Source organism: Lepidochelys olivacea, assembly GCF_965140295.1.
Source record: "Lepidochelys olivacea isolate rLepOli2 genome assembly, chromosome: 2".
In the NCBI taxonomy this organism is placed as follows: Eukaryota; Metazoa; Chordata; order Testudines; family Cheloniidae; genus Lepidochelys; species Lepidochelys olivacea.
Genome location: NC_140412.1, coordinates 133253766 through 133273789, shown reverse-complemented (window position 1 = coordinate 133273789; position 20024 = coordinate 133253766). Strand labels below are relative to the sequence as shown.

The following is a 20024-nucleotide window of genomic DNA, read 5'->3' as shown; positions in this document are numbered from 1 at the left end:
GTTTAAGGAATGAGTGGCCTTGTGCACTTAAAAAGTCTTGACTTGATCAATGTTTCCACTTAGTGCAGAAAATGTTTTAAAAGTTATTGTGCTTCAGATACTGGTCTATGTGGATATGGGGTGAAAGGGCAAGAAGTAACAACAAGGAGAAAGTCAGAGAAAGCTGAGTCTTGTCCTGACTTTTCAGTATAAAAAGAATCTCAAGGAAAATGAGTTCACCCTGATAAAACTGATTTGAACATTTAATTGAAATGATAGTCTCTCTGCAGCAATTAGACAGTTTACAGTATGAGGCTAACAGACTGGATAAAGCCTTTTGACAAAAACAATATTCTACTGATATAATAGATTGAATGTTGTCATTCTGACATAAAAGGACAAATTCCTCCCTGTGGAATTCCACATTGACTTCAGTGAAGTTATACCAGATATGAATCTGACCCAGAAACACTGAAGTCCACTGTGTTCCAGCTTTTTTGTTTGTTTGTTCTGTCAAATCAAAATGCACTTGTCAGTCTCATCTATATAGCCATTTCTTGTCACTGAACTGCATTATGAGTGACAAGGAGAACATGCTCCAGGAAATGTAAGACATGGCTGAACTCTATGTATCAAATTCAGAAGGGTAAAAGCAGTCTCTTCTACTGGGTTTTAATTTCTCCCCAATAACCTCTGAATGTTTTGAGATTCCAAGTCATAAGGGAGTTCCATTACATTCCATGACTAGTACAATTTGTGTAATGAGTCCCTCTTTCCTTATAGCCAAACAAGCAGAGAGTCGATATATTGAGTACTAACATAAAAAAATGAGGAAGAAAATGTAGCAAGTAGCATGTATTAGGATTATGCAAGAACTAGATGTGGCGTGCAAAAAACTGAATATTTACGACAGATTTTACATCAGTACTGTGATAATGGGAAGACTTTGCTCTTATACTGCAGTCTGATTCAGTCTACCTATCTTTAGTAGATCCTTACTCAGTGAATAACCACACTGAAATCAATGTGACTAAACACAGAATAAGAAACTAGTGCCTGATCCTGTGCCCAATGAGATTAATGTCAAGGCTACAATCACATTCAGAATCAGTGCCTGTTCATCGTGAGTAAGGGTGGCAAGGACAAGCTCCTAAGCAGCCTCAGATACTAGAAAAGCAGATAAAACACAATAAAATTGAAAATTAACCTAAAAATGACCAAAAAGAAGGTTTGTGCTTTTTTTGGTGCTTCTTTATAATGTACAAAAGATGAGAAACTTTTACTATTATTGTTCTTAAAGAATACTTTTCCCTCAACTGAATTTTTACAGTAGAAGTATCAGGAATTTTACGTGTTATCTTTGCTGTTTTGCTGGAGGTCTCCCATGAAGGATCCAGAAAGTTAGCTTGTGAGTTCTCTCAACCCTTAATTGAAGGAGTTGTTGTGGTGAAACTTTAAGAACAAATCTCTCTTCCCACTGTTTTACACACCCACTTCTTGAAACAGTCTGAATAAAAATCACTTCCTCTCTCAATCAATCAGGTTTTCCATCCAGAGTATCTATGGTCTCAAAACCTGCTACTTCTCTAGTCATCCAGAAAAACAAAACAAAGCAGGGTAGACAACACAGGAATGTTTAGTATAAACAACTAGGAGAAATTAAAAATGTAATTACTTTTATCTGTTTTTAAGAACAGACTTTCCTACATTATAAAGGATTTGATTGATTGATTGATTGATTGCAAGTCACATTTAAGTCACAACTTTTGGGAAGTACCCAAGGTCAGTGTAGGAAAGGAAAAAGCTGTTCTTTCATGTGCATCTGGCTATATTACTGTTACCGCCATCATTTTTCACCAGCAATAGATCCTAGAAAAATAATTCTATCTGAATTTATTATTTGTGAAACTAGCAATTTAAAAAGGCATAAAACAAAGCACCTATTTTTCTAGCTGTTGATTATGCCACTTGCACTCATCTTTACAAAGGCATGAAGACAGCTAACAAACCATGTGCAAAATCTTCAGCGAGATTGTGGCATGTACATTTTTCATTTCATTTTCTTTATCAAGTAAGAACATTGTTTCAAATTATTAAAATAAATGTAATATAGTCTACTAATTTATCATATGAAGATACTCAAACTCTAGTTACATTATTTATTACATATGAGCTCGTTAGTAAGGTTCAATAAAATGCATTTTCTACGTGTGATTTAATGAAAACAACTTGTGTTTCCCTCCTTAGCATTTGATTTAAACTCTACATTTTCAATTTCTCTCCTTACTAACATTAAGACAAGAAAGTTGCAATTTTCTTGATATTATCAGGAAAATACTAAATCAATATTGCTGTGTGTTAGAATTAATCTCTTTCAGCATCATGTCACCACATTGTCTTTTTCAGGAAGTATGAATGACAAGTATAATATAGAGGCACAAGGTGAGGTAATATACTTTATTGAACCAACTTCTGGTGGTGAGAGACACAAGCTTTCGATCTACACAGAGCTCTTCTTCAGGTCTGTTTAAGCTTGGACAGAAGTTGCTCCAATGAAAGGTATTTCCTCAACCACCTTGTCTGTCTAATATATTGGGACCAACCTGGTTACAGCACTGCTTACAAGTTTAATATACTGTATCTTCAGTCTTCAGGGAATAAAACTTCCAAGGAATTATCTTGAAAATCCCACATGATAATGGAGATCTCTTTCTCTATATGGCTAATTTGCGGTGCAATATTTTACCAGGGAAGTGGAAATGCTATAATTTTCTTTCAAATCATATCCTCCTTTTGTATTACCTATCACTTGAACTCAGGGCTTTGGACCTGTGCTCCAGCTCTGCTCCAGCTCTAGGCAAAAACCTGCAGCTCCACCGCTTCAGAGCTGCTCCGTGCTCCAGCTCCAGGCTCCGCTCCAAAGCCCTGCTTGAACTCCCTTTAAACTGAGAGTCATATCATTCCATTTGGTATGCTTTGCTATATTGTCATCATAAATAGCGTGTCAAAGTGTTTTACAGTGAACAGTTTAAAAAAAAAAAAAAAGGCTAAAATACTCCCAGACTCATTCCCCCATTGTGGGAAGATTTTTGCAGCTGCTTATGAGGGGTGTACCCTTAAAAACTCACAGAACCTACAGATCACCATCAGAGATATCAGGTTCCAACTTCATGGATCCCATGCCTATGTCGCTATGCAATTTTCCTTAGCAGCATAACTCATTCAAGAGTCAGATTGTTATTGCCATCCCGCCATCACCATGCACCTTACTTGTGTCTCCAAGGTAAGGAATGTTGAGGATGTGAGCTATGATTCTGTTTCCTGTGCTGTGCACTTTTAAACATACCAGGAGTATAACTACCTGTCTGTCAGAGGCAGGGATGTCTGAAGATCTTATGGACTGCAAGATGAGCTCTGATTTTCTGTCAGTCTCATGGAGTTTTCTATTTGTTGTTTTCCTTAGTCTAACATAAAAAGCCAGATAAACTGAAAGTGCATGTTTTTTTTCTTTTATGTGTGGAAAATATACCCAGTGTGAATTATTGTAAGTGAGGAGATGATGCATCAAGCAGTGCCAACTTCTTTGTGGCTCTTCTCTTGGGACTCTCCCATTTTATGAGAGTAGTGCACTGCATAGAAGGATTGTATCCAACTCCTTCCCAGGTCATTCTGCATATGTGAGCCCTGCTTCATCCAGTGCTCAAGACTCAATGGAGAATGTAGACCTTTGCTTTAACATGTAAAGTGCCCACTCAGAGGTAAGGGTCCTCATGAGCCTTTGTCTCATTGAACACTCATGAAGGATGGAGAATTTTGTTGCTATCAAGAAAATAACTCCACATAATGGAATTCCTTTCTTGCGTGTATATATGCTGGACATCTCACAAGCACAGATATTAGGTTAGATATTTCAGAGTAACAGCCATGTTAGTCTGTATTCGCAAAAAGAAAAGGAGTACTTGTGGCACCTTAGAGACTAACCAATTTATTTGAGCATAAGCTTTTGTGAGCTACAGCTCACTTCATCATGAGCTACAGCTCACTTCATCATCACTTCTTATCACAATCCCATTTAGTGAAGGGCTGTATTTTGTCATGTTCCATGTTCCTATAAAAACCTTAAGTGTTATGAATATAGATTAATTTCATACAATTTTCCAGTCTCCTAGCAACATGTTTCCAGGGAATAGAAATATTACACTTTAAGAATGGGTATATAACGTGTTAAAATTCAGGATCAGCGACACAGGAGCCAGCAAACAGAGTTGCAACCAGGGGAGTTTGAGTGGGAGTTCTGTTGGAGAAGGAGAGAGGAGGCAAACCCCTATTCCTCAGGGGCAGTGATTGAGTTTGTGTGTGTGTGTGTGTTTTCAGTTTGGAAAGTCTGGAAGGCAGCAGTGTGCTGAGAGAGAATCAGAAACTTTGATTTCACAGCCCTGATTAGGGGTCCTATAAAGCCAGCCAAGTAGCCAGTCAGCAGCACAAGAGCCAGCAAACAGAACTGAAAACAGGGGAGTTTGAGTGGGTGTTTGTAAGAGGAGTACTCAGAAAGAGCTTTGTTTGTATGAAGTGCTGCCTGATAGAGCTGATGGAAGAAAAGATCCGAAGGTTGGAGGTGCATGTGGAAACTATGGTTGAGTTTCAGAGGGGATTTGGGCATGATGGAGGAAAATGTCAAGACTCGCAGATGTAAGATGGACTGGAGAACAGAGAGGACAGACTGCTGGGTGAGGAAAGAGGGCAGTGGAAGCATGTGACTATGAGAACCAAGGACAGGAAAAGACGAGCTAGTGAAGGAGAAAGAGCTCAGGAAGAGGTTTGCTGAGTTGGAAAATGAAGAAGGGGCACAGTAGTCAGTAACAGAAGGTGGGATGGCAAGGAAGAAGCTAAGAGCTGCTATTCATATAAGAAGAAGGGAAGAGTCAATGGAAAGAGTTTGGAGTTCTGGGAGAATACAGGATGACATGCAGAATATTGCAAGAGAGGACCAAAGACAAGAGGATTTGCAGCCAGAAAGAACAGGAGGAAGTCCAGAGAATCCCACAACACCAGAAAGAGGAAGGTCTACATGATTGGTGACTTCCTACTAAGAAGAACAGACAGGACTGTCACCAGAGCTGATCTGGAGAACAGAATAGTTTGCTGTCTGCTGGGAGCTAAGATATGGAACATGGACCTGAAATGTAAGGCTGAAGAGGATCCTATTGGGAGCACAAAAGAGTCCACTGATTTTCCTTCACATGGGAAAAGATAATACTGATAGATTCTTGCTGGAACGCATCAAGAAAGAGTGTGCCAGGCTAGGGAAGAAACTTAAAGAAATGGAGGCTCAGGTGATCTTAAGTAGGATTCTACCTGTTCCTAGAGGAGGAAAACGAAGGCAACCCAAGATTTTGATGATTCACAGATGGCTCAGACAGTGGTGCTATAAGGAGGACTCTTCTCATGGGATAGACTCCACCCTTGTAGGGAGAGAAATAGACTTCTGGGATAGAGGTTGGCAAAACCGATTAAAAGAGCTTTAAACTAGGAACACAGTGGTGAAGGTTGGGAGGTGCTTATGTAATCTCCATGCCTGATTCTAATATTGACCAGGAAGAAAATCAAAATGAAATACAGCAATTGTGAAAGGAAGAGCAATGGGTAGAAGAATGAAGTTTAAGAGGGAAAGATAGGGTCTATACCAATGAAGCTAACAGTCAGGCAGGCAATACTGGCAGTAGAATGACTATACCTAATCAGATGAGGAATCTGGGGAAAGCCAAACAGAAACAACTAAGTTGTTTGTACACCAGTGCAAGGAGCCTGGGTAACAAACTGGAGGAACTAGAGCTACTGGTGTAGGAAGTGCAACTAGATATTATAGGGTTAACAGAAACACAATGGAACATTAGTCATGACTGGAGTACAGATACTGAAGGGTATGTGCTGTTCGAGAAAGACAAAAATAAAGGAAAAGGTGGTGGATTAGCATTGCATATTAATGATAAGATAGACTTCAAAGAAATTGGAAATGACGGAATGGATAAAACTGTCTGTTTTCGTCAGTCTCTTTGGGGAAGAAAGCTATCAGAAGTTCCCCTGAGATAATGCTTGGGGTATGCTACAGACACCAATATCTGGTTAAGATATGGATAGAGACCTCTAAGTTTCAAATTAAATAAATACTACTGGTAATTGTATGGTTATGAGAAACTTTAACTTCTCAGGTATAGATTGGAAGACAACTGCTACTAATAATAGTACAGCCCAGATTTTCGCTCATGTGATGGCTGACAGATTTCTTCAACAAATAGTTCCTGAATGAACAAGAGGTGACGACATTTTAGATTTGGTTTGGTATTGGTGAATAGTGAGGACATCACAGAAAAATGGGTTTCAGGAGCCAACGTTGGGTCGAATGATCGTGAGCTACTTCACTTTAAACTAAATGGAGGGATAAAGAAAATATATTTGCAACTAAGGTCCTTGATGTCAAAAGGGAAACTTAAAAAAAAATAATGGGATTAGTTAGGGAAGTTGACTGGACTAGAGAACTAAAGGATCTTAATGTGGAAGTGGCTTGAAATTATTTTAAGTCAAAGTTGCAGAAACTATCTGAAGCCTGAATCCCAAGCAGGGGAGGGGGAGGGAATTGTAGGGAGGAGTTGCAGATCACGCTGGATGAGCAAGCATCTCAAACAAGTGATTAAGAGAAAGCGGAAAGCCTATGAGGAATGGAAGGATCAGCAAGGAAAGCTCCCTCTTGGCAGTCAGAAAGTGTAGGGCAGGAAAGTGAGAACAGCCAAAAACTAAGCAGAGTTGGGCCTTGCAAAGGAGATTAAAACCAATAGTAAAATGTACTATAGTCATATAAATAAAAAGAAAACAAGGAAAAAAGATGTGGGACCACTAAACACTGAGGATGGGGTGGAGATTAAAGATAATCTAGACATGGGCCAACACTTAAACAAATACTTTGTCTCAGTTTTTAATAAGGGTAATGAAAACCTTAGGGGTAGTGGCGGGGTGGCTAATGGAAATAAGGATATGGAAGTAGAAATTACCACATACAATGTCGAACACAAAATCAAACAGCTTAATGAGACTAAATCAGGGCACCCAGATATCTCCATCCAAGAATATTAAAGGAACTGGAATATGAAATTTAAAACATAATAGCAAGGATTTTTAATAGGTTATATCCTATGAATGGAGGATTGGTAATATAGTACTTATGTGACAGGGTATACCAGATCTTCTGAGGCCCCCTGCTGGAGGCCTCATGGCCCTGCCACACCCCGCCCCAAAAATGGGAAATTGAGAGGGTCTTCCAAACCTCCTAGAGTGCCTGTGTGGGACACAGCCAATCAGAGCCCAGCCACCTAGTATAAGAAAAGCTGCAGGGCCAGAGGGAGTTCAGTTCCTTGCTAGAGCTGTAGGAATGTGGATGGTTTGTGGCTGGCTGATGGAACTACAGAACCACAGACAGGGCAGTGCAATCAGAAGCTGGGGAGAGTGAGAAGGAGCCATAGTTGGTTGCTGGGACTCCATTCGGACAAGGCCTTGAGGTAAGGGTGAAGATGATGTGGTGCCACAGGGAATTGGCCCAGGGAATTAGAGAAGCCATGCAACATTGTTAAAGTGACACAGCAGATGGCAGCAATCTACAGGGTCCCTGGGCTGGGATCCAGGGTAGTGGGCGGGCCTGGGTTCACTCTCCCATCTCTAGTAGCCACTGGGGGGAAGTAACCTGGACATTGAGGCACCCCAGATAGTGCAAAGTCATTCACTTAGGGAATAAAAACAAGAATTTTTGCTATAAAGTGGAGATTTATCAGTAGGAAGTGACAAAGGAGAAAGACCTGGGAGTATTAGTTAATCACAGGGTGACTATGAGCTGCCAATGTGATGTGGCTGTGAAAAAGGCTAATTAAATCCTAGGATGAATCAGGTGAGGTATTTCCAGTAGAGACAGGGAAGTGTTAGTACCATTATAGAAGGCACTGCTGAGACCTCATCTGGAATGCTGTGTGCAGTTCTGGTCTCCCATGTTTAAGAAAGATTAATTTAGACTTGAACAGGTGCAGAGAAGGACTATTCAGATGATCAGAGGAATGGAAAACCTACCTTAGGAAAGGAGATTCAAAGAGCTTAGCTTCTTTAGCCTAAGCAAAAGAAGGCTGAGGGGAGATATTATTGCTCTCTATAAATACATCACAAGGATAAATACCAGGCAGGGAGAGGAGTTATTTAAGTTAGGCGCCAATATGGACACAAGAACCAATGGATATAACCTCGCCATCAACAAGTTTATGCTTGAAATTAAAGAAAGGTTTCTAACCATCAGAGGAATGAAAAGCCTTCCAAGAGGACTAGTGGGGGCAAACAACCTAACTGCTTTCAAGATTGTGCCTGATGAGTTTATGGAGTGGGTGGTATGATGAGACTCCCTAACAATGGCATGTAGCCAATCTGCAACTGCTAGTAGCAAATATCCCCAACAGCTGGTGATATGACACTAGATGGGGAGGGCTCTGAGTTATTAAAGACAATTCTTTCCCAGGTGCCTGGCTGGTGGGTCTTGCCCACATGCTCAGGATCTAACTGATTGCCATATTTGGGGTTGGGAAAGAATTTTCCCCCAGGTCAGATTGGCAGAGACCCTTGGGGTTTTTTGCCTTTCTCTGCAGTATGGAGCATGGATCAATGGCAGGTTTAAACTAGTGTAAAAGTTGGATTCTCTGTAACTTAAGGTTTTTAAATCATGATCTGAGGACTTCAATAACTCACCAAGTGATTATGGGTCTATTACAGGAGTGGGTGGGTGAAGTTCTGTGGCCCGCAATGTGCAGGAGGTCAGACTAGATGATCACGATGATCCCTTCTGGCCTTAAGGCCTATATGTCTGAGCACATACTGTACAACACACAGTGAGTGACAGAAAATTAATCCATCCTCATAATAAGGATGAGATACCTCACCATTTTGATTAGAGACCTATTCTTGTCTTTAGTGAACATTACAGTGACAATGACTGCAACATTATAACATTATTTTACACCATTACTCTGCTCTTGTGATGTTATTCCTAAACTGAGTATGAAAAATGTGAAAGGGCATGATCTAATACTACTACCAATGAGGCAGAATAGATGACTTGATTAATAATTGACAGCATTGGCAGGTCAGTGACATTGAACAGATGCCTAGAATTACAGAGACACACCCACCCATCCATTCCTTCATAAATCTACGGTCCTGGTATGAAAATCTCTTGTCAAATTAAAGGCACATCAGATGAAACCTAGATTATGTAGAAGAAATTACCGTAAATATTACAGCAGTTTGGAAACCTATTTCTCAAAATGAAGAGACACTAACACAGCAACCATGATTTAAATTCTGTTGATTACTAGTATTATTTTAGTCTCTACAGATTTCCCTTCTTGAATAAAAATAATAATAAATAAAGCTACGTATGATAATATTGGTCAATCTCTACAATAAAATTAGAGCATCAGAACTACAAATGTAAATGTAAAAATGTAAACTACAAATGGTCAAATGTAAAATGGAATACTGATACCTCCCATTGTAAGGAATTTGCTGCAAAGATAAATTCACTAACTTTTGTGAGGCACTAAGATACTAAAATGGTTGGCACCAAAGAGAACCCTATGAAGAAAGAAGGAAAAACAATATCCTTATTCAGTGCAGAATTTGAACTGAGTGCAGCAAACGAGGCGTGGGGCCACACATTGAATGAGGGAGATGAAAAAAAAAATACTGAATAGCTGCCTCATGTCCTGAGCACCATCCATCCTGGGCAATGAGTGAGGTGGGGGTCCTAAGGAAAAACTAACATGGTTTAATGAAAGCCTGTATCACAATGTGTAGAAGAGAACAGTGTTTAGATACGCCTGTAACTTGGAGGCTCTCAGAAGTCAGGAAATGACACTTTGCAGCCTTCATGTTCTTGTAATGACTTTTTAGCATGGATTATCTCATACAGACAACATCACATGCTGGGAGCCAGTTTTTTGGTTGACACCTACACAGGAGCGTAAGGGTGTGGGAAAGCATAGGGACCTTTCCCCTGAATTCACTGCATAAAAGCCAGACATAAATGTAGTCCTTGCACTCTCCTTGGGCTCCTACCACTCTAAAGTTGCATCCTAAATGGATGTGGTAGATATGGTGCCATTATCCCCCCAGATGCACACATGGCCAGCAGTGGAGGGAAGCATATGATATACCCTCTGATAGAGGAAGAGTCCCAATGAAACTCCTTCCAAAATGGTGCTTCTTCACATGGATCTCAAAGTTGGCCTGCAACTTGTTGGACAAATCTTGTCCCTAAAGCATTTCTCAGGGAAGATTTGCAACTTTTTATAGTTGTATGTCATCTTTTTTACTCACCATGATTATTATTTGTAAATAGGGATAGTGGGCAAATAAAATACTTTGTGAATGTCTAACATCATTGACTTCTGAGGTGCTTCCAACTTTACAGGAGACATCAGCTAGGTTGGCATCTGGAACAACAATATATTCCTCTCCTAATGTCCCTGTACCCCTTTACAGAAAAGAAATAAGAACTTACCTTTCCCACATACTGGGGATCCGGTCCCAGGTGTTCTTCTAAAACAAAGAACTGGTTCCATACCCATCCACGCTTGGGACGATGGTGCACTTCTGTTTCACCTTCTATGTGTTTGGTTTGATTTCTGGTCACCTTGATGGAGCCATGATGAGCAGCTCCATAACACCTCTGCACAAAACAGAGACAAACTAGGACTGGGCAGATACAAGATGTGCTCGTAATTCTCATTGTAGGATAACTTTCCAGTTCAAGGTTTCCTTTTCTCTTTTGGTTTTCTTTTCAGACGTAATCCCTTAATAGGTCCCCAAGAGGGAAGGTGAAGCCTGGTTTAGAAAAACAGTCCAAAATGTTTTTTTTAGTATGTCCATGGTTTAACTGCCCATTGGGGAAAGGTCACACTGCATTTACATCATGAAGAACTGAGTGTAGAAATTTCTGGTATTTGTTCCGAGATCTTCACAATAGACTGCCACAGCCAACCATTTTATACCTAATAGAAGGGGAAAAAAATGAAAACCACTTACAAATCACTAGAAACAGTAATTAGAGCTTTTCAACCTCAAAAGGTGATGTACCCACTGCTGTGCTAATTGGTGTTGGAACCTTTGACAGAACCAATCAACATTTATTTTCAATCTTTTGTGGAAGTGTTTTCTGATTGTTTTTGTGAAAGCACCTTAAAAGTTAGTATGGCTCTTTAAAAGTACGTAAAATGTGTGCAATATAAGGACTGGATGATTCAAGGGACTCTGGTAGTACGAGATTAGGCCTTTTACCTACTGGTTCAGAGTGACAGCATCAGCAGTCGTAATCAAAAACCACTGCTACCCGATTGATCGCGTTTAGCAGTTTATGTGAAATGAGTTGTTGGTCTCCATGAATTTTCAACTGGACAGCAGGTCAACATTATGAAAACCACCATCGTGGCTACTGGTAGTTTCGAGAGAGAGGGCAAAAAAAGAATGAGTGTGGAGACTCCAGGTCAAAACTGAGGCAAGTTCACAGAACTGTATGACCAAATCATAAACTGATAGTGCCTGTGTTTTACCTCCTATGTGGCTGCATAGAGGGCTTCAGTCCAAGCTGAGCAGTAATTAAGGTGGGCCCAAGCAATTCCTGAACCCTAAACTCACACCCTTCCTACATGCAAACTGACCCTAAATTTGAATTCAGCTTAATGATTGATTTTAACAGATGTTTATATATCTAAATCTAGGCAACTCCTTCACATTCACTGACTGTTCTTGTCACAGACCTCTTTCATTCCTTGTCTGAGGATAGAGTGCTGCACATATGTATACGCAAGCACATATGTGGCGGTGACAAACAGATAAACAATTACAGAATTTTGTGATAAACTGCATTTCTCATAAACGTTTGACTACTTCACCTGCACTCTGTTCACTGATTTCCTCTCTCTCTCTCTATCAGGACTAGAGCTGGTAAAATATTTCCCTCAGAAACTGAACTTTAGTTGAAACTGAAATGTTTCCCACGAGTGTGTTGATTTTGAAAAAAAAATGATGGAGTTAGGACAGCTCTGATCAGTTTTGAAAATCCCATTTTAAAATTACAATATTATGTACACAGTGTTGTTGTAGCCTTGTTCGTTCCAGGATATTAGAGAGACAAGGCGGGAGAGGTAATGCCTTTTATTGGCTCCACTGCTATTGGTGAGAGACAAGCTTTTCAGCTTACACAAACCTGAAGGAGAGCTATGCGTAAGCTCAAAAGCTTGTCTCTCTCACTAATAGCAGTTGGTCCACTAAAGATATTACCTCCCCCGCTTTGTTTCTCTAACATTGTATATGACTGTTGAGGGTTATCTCGCCAGCATACCAGGAACCCTGACTCCCACTGCCCAGCTTCTTTAGGGGATGCCTTCCCCTAAATCCACTTCCTACTCCTGTTTATCAGGAACCATAGCCGCTCTGTAATGAGTACCTGCACTGGACACTTACCACGTTTGCTACCTATTAATCTGCAGCATCTTGTTACATCTCCCACTAGGTGCCTGGTCTGCTTTAAGGAAGGCATACAAAGCCCACCACCACTTGGACAGTTTAGTGGTGAGGGAAATATTCCTTCTGAGCCCCGAACAGAAAGAAAAAGTTGATTAGCTCAATGCCTACATCAGATCATAATACCTAGTACTACTCTCATCCTATAGCTGGATGCTGCGGGATATGATGAGAGGAAAGGGTTCCATCTGGAGGGCCTGGGATATAAATACATCCCCACTCTCTATCCCCTGGTGCTCATGGTGTCCCCACCTGCTCTGGCCACTTCAATTTCCCCCCTTTGTTCTCCCTCATAACCCAATGCCAGTGGGGCACTTTAAAGGAGCCATGATCCCTTTTCTTCCTGCTGGCTAGATGAAGTCCCATCACATTCAGTTGTGCATTACATATGAAAGGGTCCCTAAAACATCTTGCTTATTTCTCTACATCCACAACCTGTACAGTTGGACTTATGGGGATGTCATCACGGTATGGTGTCATACAAAAGGTTCCCTCAGCATGGCTTGACATGGTCACCATGTATGTGAAATTCAAAAACACTTTATACAAAAGCACATAATCAGGCATTCTATATATTCCAGATAATTTATGAAAATATCTTAACATGTTTTAGGATATTTTTGGGCCCAGTTATCTTACCCCTCCACCTGTAAAACCAGGTCCTTTTGTTACATGTATAGGACTCAAAAGAAAAGAAAAATGTATAATACAATTAAAATGTCTAACAAATGATTTTAAAAAGTTCTTCTGTACAAAAAAAGTCATAACTTCATCGTCTAATATCTCAGCATCTTCCAACCCTAGAACCAAGTGCCTGCCACTAAAACGCTAGAAGTATTCTTTTTCCAATGGTATAAAATTCCTTTTTCTCAATATACAGAATCATAAGGGATTAGACTTGAAATTCTGCTAATTTTATGCATAAAAACTCTTATTGTTCCAGGATTCAATTTTTCCCATCCTAGGACTTGGGCTGGTATTTTTGTTGTGGTGGTGGCAGTGGTGTTTTTTTTTTGTTTAAGGAGCTGAGCAGGGAAACAAATGGAATTTTTTTTTTAAATGATCACTTACTGAAACAGCTCAGGATTTTAGAATGTTAGAATATGTACTGAGGCTGATGGATTAATGTCAAGTGATGTGATCAAACATGCCTAATAGATGTATCACAACCTGTGCAGTTTATCACATAGATATCTCTCTCACTCACACACACACACTATACACAGGCCCAGTGGAGTCAGGCTAAAACAAACTATTTTTATAGTATTACAGTGTCTTCCAGTAAAGAACATCTCTATCTACAAATACTGAATTATATTGATCTTAAATAGATATGGTGATCACTAGCCAACTACCAGGGGGGAAAGCCTCTAGATACTACTTCATGGTTGCAAAGAGTATGAGAAATGTAATAACATAAAAAGTAAATGATCAGATAATGGGAATTAAATAAATTCATGCCGTTTTTCTTTTGTGAAATGTTAAAAACCCTAAAGACACATAAGCTGCTTCCAAACCAGATAAATGCAGATCTTTCATTTAATATGTCACTGTAGAAACCCAATATTATAAGTTATTTAATGCACTTATTTTAACTCTTATCAACTGTATCATTAAGCCATGGTTAGGTGGACTGAGCAGGTGTAAAATGTGGAATGAAATGTGAGAGAAGCTTGGAGAGAATGGAGAGGAGAGAATAAATGGTGGAGTAGAAAGAGTGCAAGAATGAGAACAAACAGGAATGATGAACCAAAGATAGATAGATAGCATGAAAAGAATGAGACAAACATTGAAGAAGATGAACAATGATAGAAAATTTTGTGTGAGATAAAACAAACTGAAAGTGCCTAAAGAAAAGGCATCAAGAGACAGAAAAAGGAAAGGCCAAGTGGGAACGTTGCAATTGTGCAAGATACGGGGTGAAACTCTCTCTCTGAGATGGATTTGCTTTCAGAAGACTTAGAATATTGAAAATGACTGAAGAAAGTACATCAAGGTAGATAAGCACAGGAGAAAGAAAAAGAAAAGAACACGTGGTAACTTGGCAATCATGAAAGATACCGTGGAAAGCTCTGTCTCAATAAGAGATTGATCTCGTAAATTGATAGCATGCATCTGAGAATTATAGATGATTCAAGCAGACAGTAAAAAGTTCTGAAAAATGAAAAAGATCAACTGTATATCTTACACAGATGAAAACACTATTAAACGTATGAAACTATCTATCAGCTAGTGGATCAGACAAATGCACAGTATACATTTGAATCCCAGATTTTGCCTTTGGATCTGTGAATCAGCCTATAGAAATTAATTGGATTTATGATCAACCTATAGGAATCATCCTATAACAAAAGTCAGCACACAGTATTGACAGATGTGAATGCAAAACTGATAGAAATGGGCCCCGTATGTTTTTTTTTTTTATTTTTCAAACAATAACAATGGTTCTTGTTCTGTGTCACATGTAGCTATGTGCAACTCCCACTGAAGTCAGCTGATGACATATTTTGCCCAGGACATGAGAAAAAGCAAACATAAAATGCTTGTAATCATACATGAGTATAGAAAGAACTGTTCAAGTTTAATGACTAGAGGCAGCTATACAGTATGAATAGATGCATGATAGGCTACAATATTCTTGTGTACAGTTTGCATGCAGAGAAATGAATAATGTGAAGTTATTCACCTTGATCTGTAGTCAACTCCTGCTGAGAATAATCAATAAATGCTGCCCAAGTAAAACCAAAAAAGAAAGGGAAAACAAACCACAAACAACGGAAAAGGAAAGAATCTCTAATGTTCTGAGTTGTCACAGCAGTACCCTGTGAAACCTGCTTCTATACAGATTGCATAATACTAGGATTCCCGTTCTAAAAGGGTGAAACACATCACAATAAAAGGAGAAGAAAGCAACATTTGTAAAAGGAAAACACTGCAGATAAAAGGTACAAACACACCATTTTGTTTGCTGAGAAAGTAGTTGCATGATTGCTCCAAATGTGGTATACAAAAGAATATGTACACAGCAGGTGTCAAAAGTCCAAAAAGAAGCAATCTCCCATTTGGTGTGGGTAAGCTCCCTAAATAAGCAAATCCTTCCTTTGGCATCTCAGCAGGGCCACACAGTTTTTGTTGGGTGCCTGGGGCAAAATCTGAAGCTGAGGACCTCCACCCTTCCAAAAAAAATTACCACAGTAGGAAGGGTTGGAGATGAAGCCAAAACGGTATTCACCCTCACTGTAGTGGCTCGGATCCTGTCCTGGAGGCTGGGTCGAGTTCACCACTTCAGTTATTGGGACCTGGCCCAGGGGATCACAGTGTGTCTCAGGTTTGGAGGGGGCCTCTCAAATAGGAATCCTGGGGCAAACTTTTCCCTCCCCTGAGAGGCCCTGAATCTCATATTGGTACTCAGGTGCCAATATAACAAACTGCTGTATTATGCCAATATAGAGACAATTTGATAGCCCAACTGTTGGCTCTGCATGTCCTAGCATTGTGGTAAGGTACCATAATTAAGAAATGGACCTAGAGATTCACAAATCATGCTTCCCTGATGAGATTTTCCAAACTGGCTAGGGAATTTAGCAACACATCTTCTATTTAAATTATTCGGCTAGAGACTCGTCAGATTTTTAAAAATCTCAACCTTTGGTTTTTGTGAAGTACTCTGGAAATATTCACAGCATGTTATAAGGTGGTTTAGATATTTAAGAGTGGTGAATGCATTTATCAGTATCATACTGGGGGAAAAAAACCAAATTATTTCCTTAGAAACATCACGCTCAACCAGGATTTAAGGTCCCAGCCTTCTGAATTTAGGTGTGATGTTTTGACACACTAGCGTGTCTATCTTAAAAACTTAAAAAAAGTTTGTTAGTTTTTGCATCTTCAGTAAGTTACTTCTCAAATTCTTTCTTGGCCTGCCTTATTATACTTTTACACTTAACCTGCCACAGTTTGTGCTCCTTCCTATTTTTCTCAGTAAGATGTGACTTCCAAATTTTAAAGGATGCCTGTCTGCCTCTAATGGCCTCCATTATTCGGCTGTTTAGTTTTAGGGTCATTCTTTTGGTCCTCCTACTGTCTTTTTTTTTATTTGCAGTATACACTTGGTCTGAGCCTCTATTATGATGCTTTTAAGTAGTCTTCATGTTACTTGCAGGCATTTTACACTCGTGACTGCTCTTTTTAACGTCTGTCTAACTAGTGTCCTCATTCTTGCTTAGTTCCCCTTTTTGAAGTTAAATGGTACTGTGGTGGTATGTGTACATATCTGTATATTCATTCCCCTCCACAAGGACGTTAAATTTAATTACATTATGATCCCTATTACCAAGTGGTTCAGCTATAGTTACTCTTGGACCAGATACTGTGCTCCACTTTGCACTAAATCAAGAATTGCCTCTTCCCTTGTGGGTTCCAGGACTAGGTGCTCCAAGTTGTCATTTATGGTGTCTCGAAATTTTATTTCTTCATTACTCCCTGAGGTGACATGTACCCAGTCAATATGAAGATAGGTGAAATCATCCATTATGATTGTGTTTTCTGGCTTTGTAGCTTCTCTAATCTCCCTGAGCATTTCACAATCACTGTCACCATCCTCGTCAAGTAGACAGCAATGTATTTCTACTGCTGAACTCTTATTTTTCAAGCATGGAATTTTTATCCATAGATATTCTATAGTACAGTTTGAGTCATTTAAGAGTTTTACTTTACATGACTCTGTGCTTTCTTTCACAGAGTGCCATTCCTCCCAGCAGCATGACCTACTATGTTGTTATACATTTTCTACCCTGGTATTACAATATCCCACTGACTATCATCATCCCACCGAGTTTGTGCAATGCCTATAATATTAATATCTTCATTTAATGGTAGGGACTCTAGTTCACCATTCTTAGTATTTAGACTTCTACCATTTGTATATAAGCACTTGTACATTTTATTAAAATTCAGTTGCTTGCCTTCATGTGTTATGTTTAAATGGGACTCATTTACATTTGCCTGTTCCTTACTAACTCTTACCTGTACTTTACCAACTTCTTTCCTATAGTCTATATTAGGATATAGAGTTCCATTTTAAGAAATTAATCCCTACGGGATGTGTCATAAATATAAAGGGAAGGGTAACCACCTTTCTGTATACAGAGCTATAAAATCCCTCCTGGCCAAAGGCAAAATCCTTTCACCTGTAAAGAGTTAAGAAGCTAAGATAACCTCACTGGCACCTGACCAAAATGACCAATGAGGAGAAAAGTTACTTTCAAAGCTGGAGCAGGGGGAACAAAGGGTCTGTCTGTCTGTGTGATGCTTTTTGCTGGGAACAGAACAGGAATGGAGTATTAGAACTTCTTAGTAAGTAATCTAGCTAGAAATTCATTAGATTTCCTTTTGTTTAAATGGCTAGTAAATAAGCTGTGCTGAATGGAATGCATATTCCTGTTTTTGTGTCTTTTTTGTAACTTACGGTTTTGCCTAGAGGGATTCTCTATTTTTTGAATTTGATTACCCTGTAAGGTATTTACCATCCTAATTTTACAGAGGTGATTCTTTTACTTTTTCTTTAATTAAAATTCTTCTTTTAAGAACCTGATTGCTTTTTCATTGTTCTTAAGATCCAAGGGTTTGAGTCTGTGTTCACCTATGCAAATTGGTGAGGATTTTTATCAAGCCTTCCCCAGGAAAGGGGGTGTAGGGCTGGGGGGGGGGGATAGTTTGGGGGAAGACGTCTCCAAGTGGGCTCTTTCCCTGTTCTCTGTTTAACACGCTTGGTGATGGCAGCATAGGGTTCAAGGACAAGGCAAAGTTTGTACCTTGAGGAAGTTTTTAACCTAATCTGGTAAGAATAAGCTTAGGGGCTCTTTCATGCAGGTCCCCACATCTGTACCCTCGAGTTCAGAGTGGGGAAGGAACCTTGACAGGATGTCTCTGCACAAACTGTGTACTCCCCTACAACTGTGCACTTTCCTCCAGCCATTAATTTAACAAAAACAATCTACAGCCTTTTTATGTGCTAGCAGTCTGTGTCTATTTTGCTTTAGGTGGAGCCCATCCCTCCTGTATAGGCTATTCCTTCCCCCAAAGTTTCCCCTGTTCCTACATCATCACACCCATGCATTTTGAAAACCTGCCAAACAGGCAGTGGGGCCACTAGATAATAAAGGTTTTAAAGGAGTACTCAAGGAGAAGACCATTGTAGAAAACAAAATTAAGTCTTTGAATTCATCTTCACTGCAGATATGGAGCAGATACTACGAGACCTGGTCTTTTTGGGTGACAAATCTGAAGTACTGTCTTAAATTAATGTGTTTATGTGATGGGCTGTAGAAACCCCACACTGGGCAACCGGGGGTTAAGGAACTAGTCTTGGTCAGCCAATCACACTCTACCTGTAGGAGGAGTTAAAAGGCAAGGGAGCAGTTCATTTGGTGGCAGACCAGGGAAGAGCAAACCTGCAATCTGAAGCTCCAGCAGAGAAGAGCTGAGGAAAAAGCAAAATTTCTCCCCACGACAATTGTGAAAAGGTTCCTGCCTGAGGGAAAAGAGGACCTACTACAGAGAAAGCCTCAGAGGGAAGCAATTCCCCCTCCCTCTCCTGTGGACTCTGAGTTTGTTAATTACCCTTTATTTTGTGTGGACTACCCCAACAGGGGAAAGCCCGGGACTGATCCTTCCCAGGGGAGGAGTCCATAGCGCAGGAGGAGGCAGTTGCTGCCTGAGCAAGAAAGAGAGCAGCCACCACCAGGTGCTGTGTGGTGAGCAGACACCTTGCACACTGCCTTAACCCAGATGGTGACTCTGGGGCAATCACAAAGGGAGGAGTGATAGGAACTGGACCAGGGAGGACAACCTTAAGCATCCCCTGACTGTCAGATCACTGATAGCCATCAAAGGGTCCTGGGTCAAAGCTTGATGGAGTGGGAGTGACCCGGATGCCCTAATAACTCCACTGCAGGTCATGGGCAAAGGTCTGACCACTAGGCAATGCTCCCCTACCACTCCCCCTGACCCTGAAGAGAGGTTTTTTTTTTAACAAAGTGATAAACAGCAATAAGTCACCAGTTGGTATTTACCCAAGAGCTCTGAAGGAACTCAAATATGAAATGCAGAACTACTAACTCTGGTATGTAACCTATCATTTAAGTCAGCCTTTGTACCAGATGAATGGCAGGTAGTTAATGCAATGCTGAGATTTAAAAAGGGCTCCAGAACAGATCTGGGCCAATGAGCCTAACTTCAGTACCAGGCAAATTGGTGGAAACTTATAGCAAAGAACAGAAGGATGATAAGACACCTAGATAAACATAATTTGTTGGAAAGAGTCAACATGGCTTTTGTAAAGGGAAGCCATGTCCCATCGATCTATCACAGTTCTTTGAGGGTGACAGCAACCACGTGGACAAAGATGATCCAGTCAATGTAGTGTAATTGGATTTTCA

At 40.0% G+C, this 20024-nt stretch overlaps 1 protein-coding gene across 3 annotated transcripts in view; it reads right to left on the bottom strand.

Moving 5' to 3' along the window:
• CDH18 (cadherin 18) overlaps positions 1-20024 on the bottom strand; it is an 849773-nt gene that overhangs the window by 235925 nt on the left and 593824 nt on the right. For all 3 annotated transcript variants that reach the window (XM_084618628.1, XM_084618629.1, XM_084618630.1), the window contains one exon: positions 10565-11054. In XM_084618628.1, the coding sequence (XP_084474754.1) occupies positions 10565-10792 (228 nt within the window). In that variant the 5' untranslated portion in view covers positions 10793-11054. The remainder of the gene's footprint in view (positions 1-10564; positions 11055-20024) is intronic.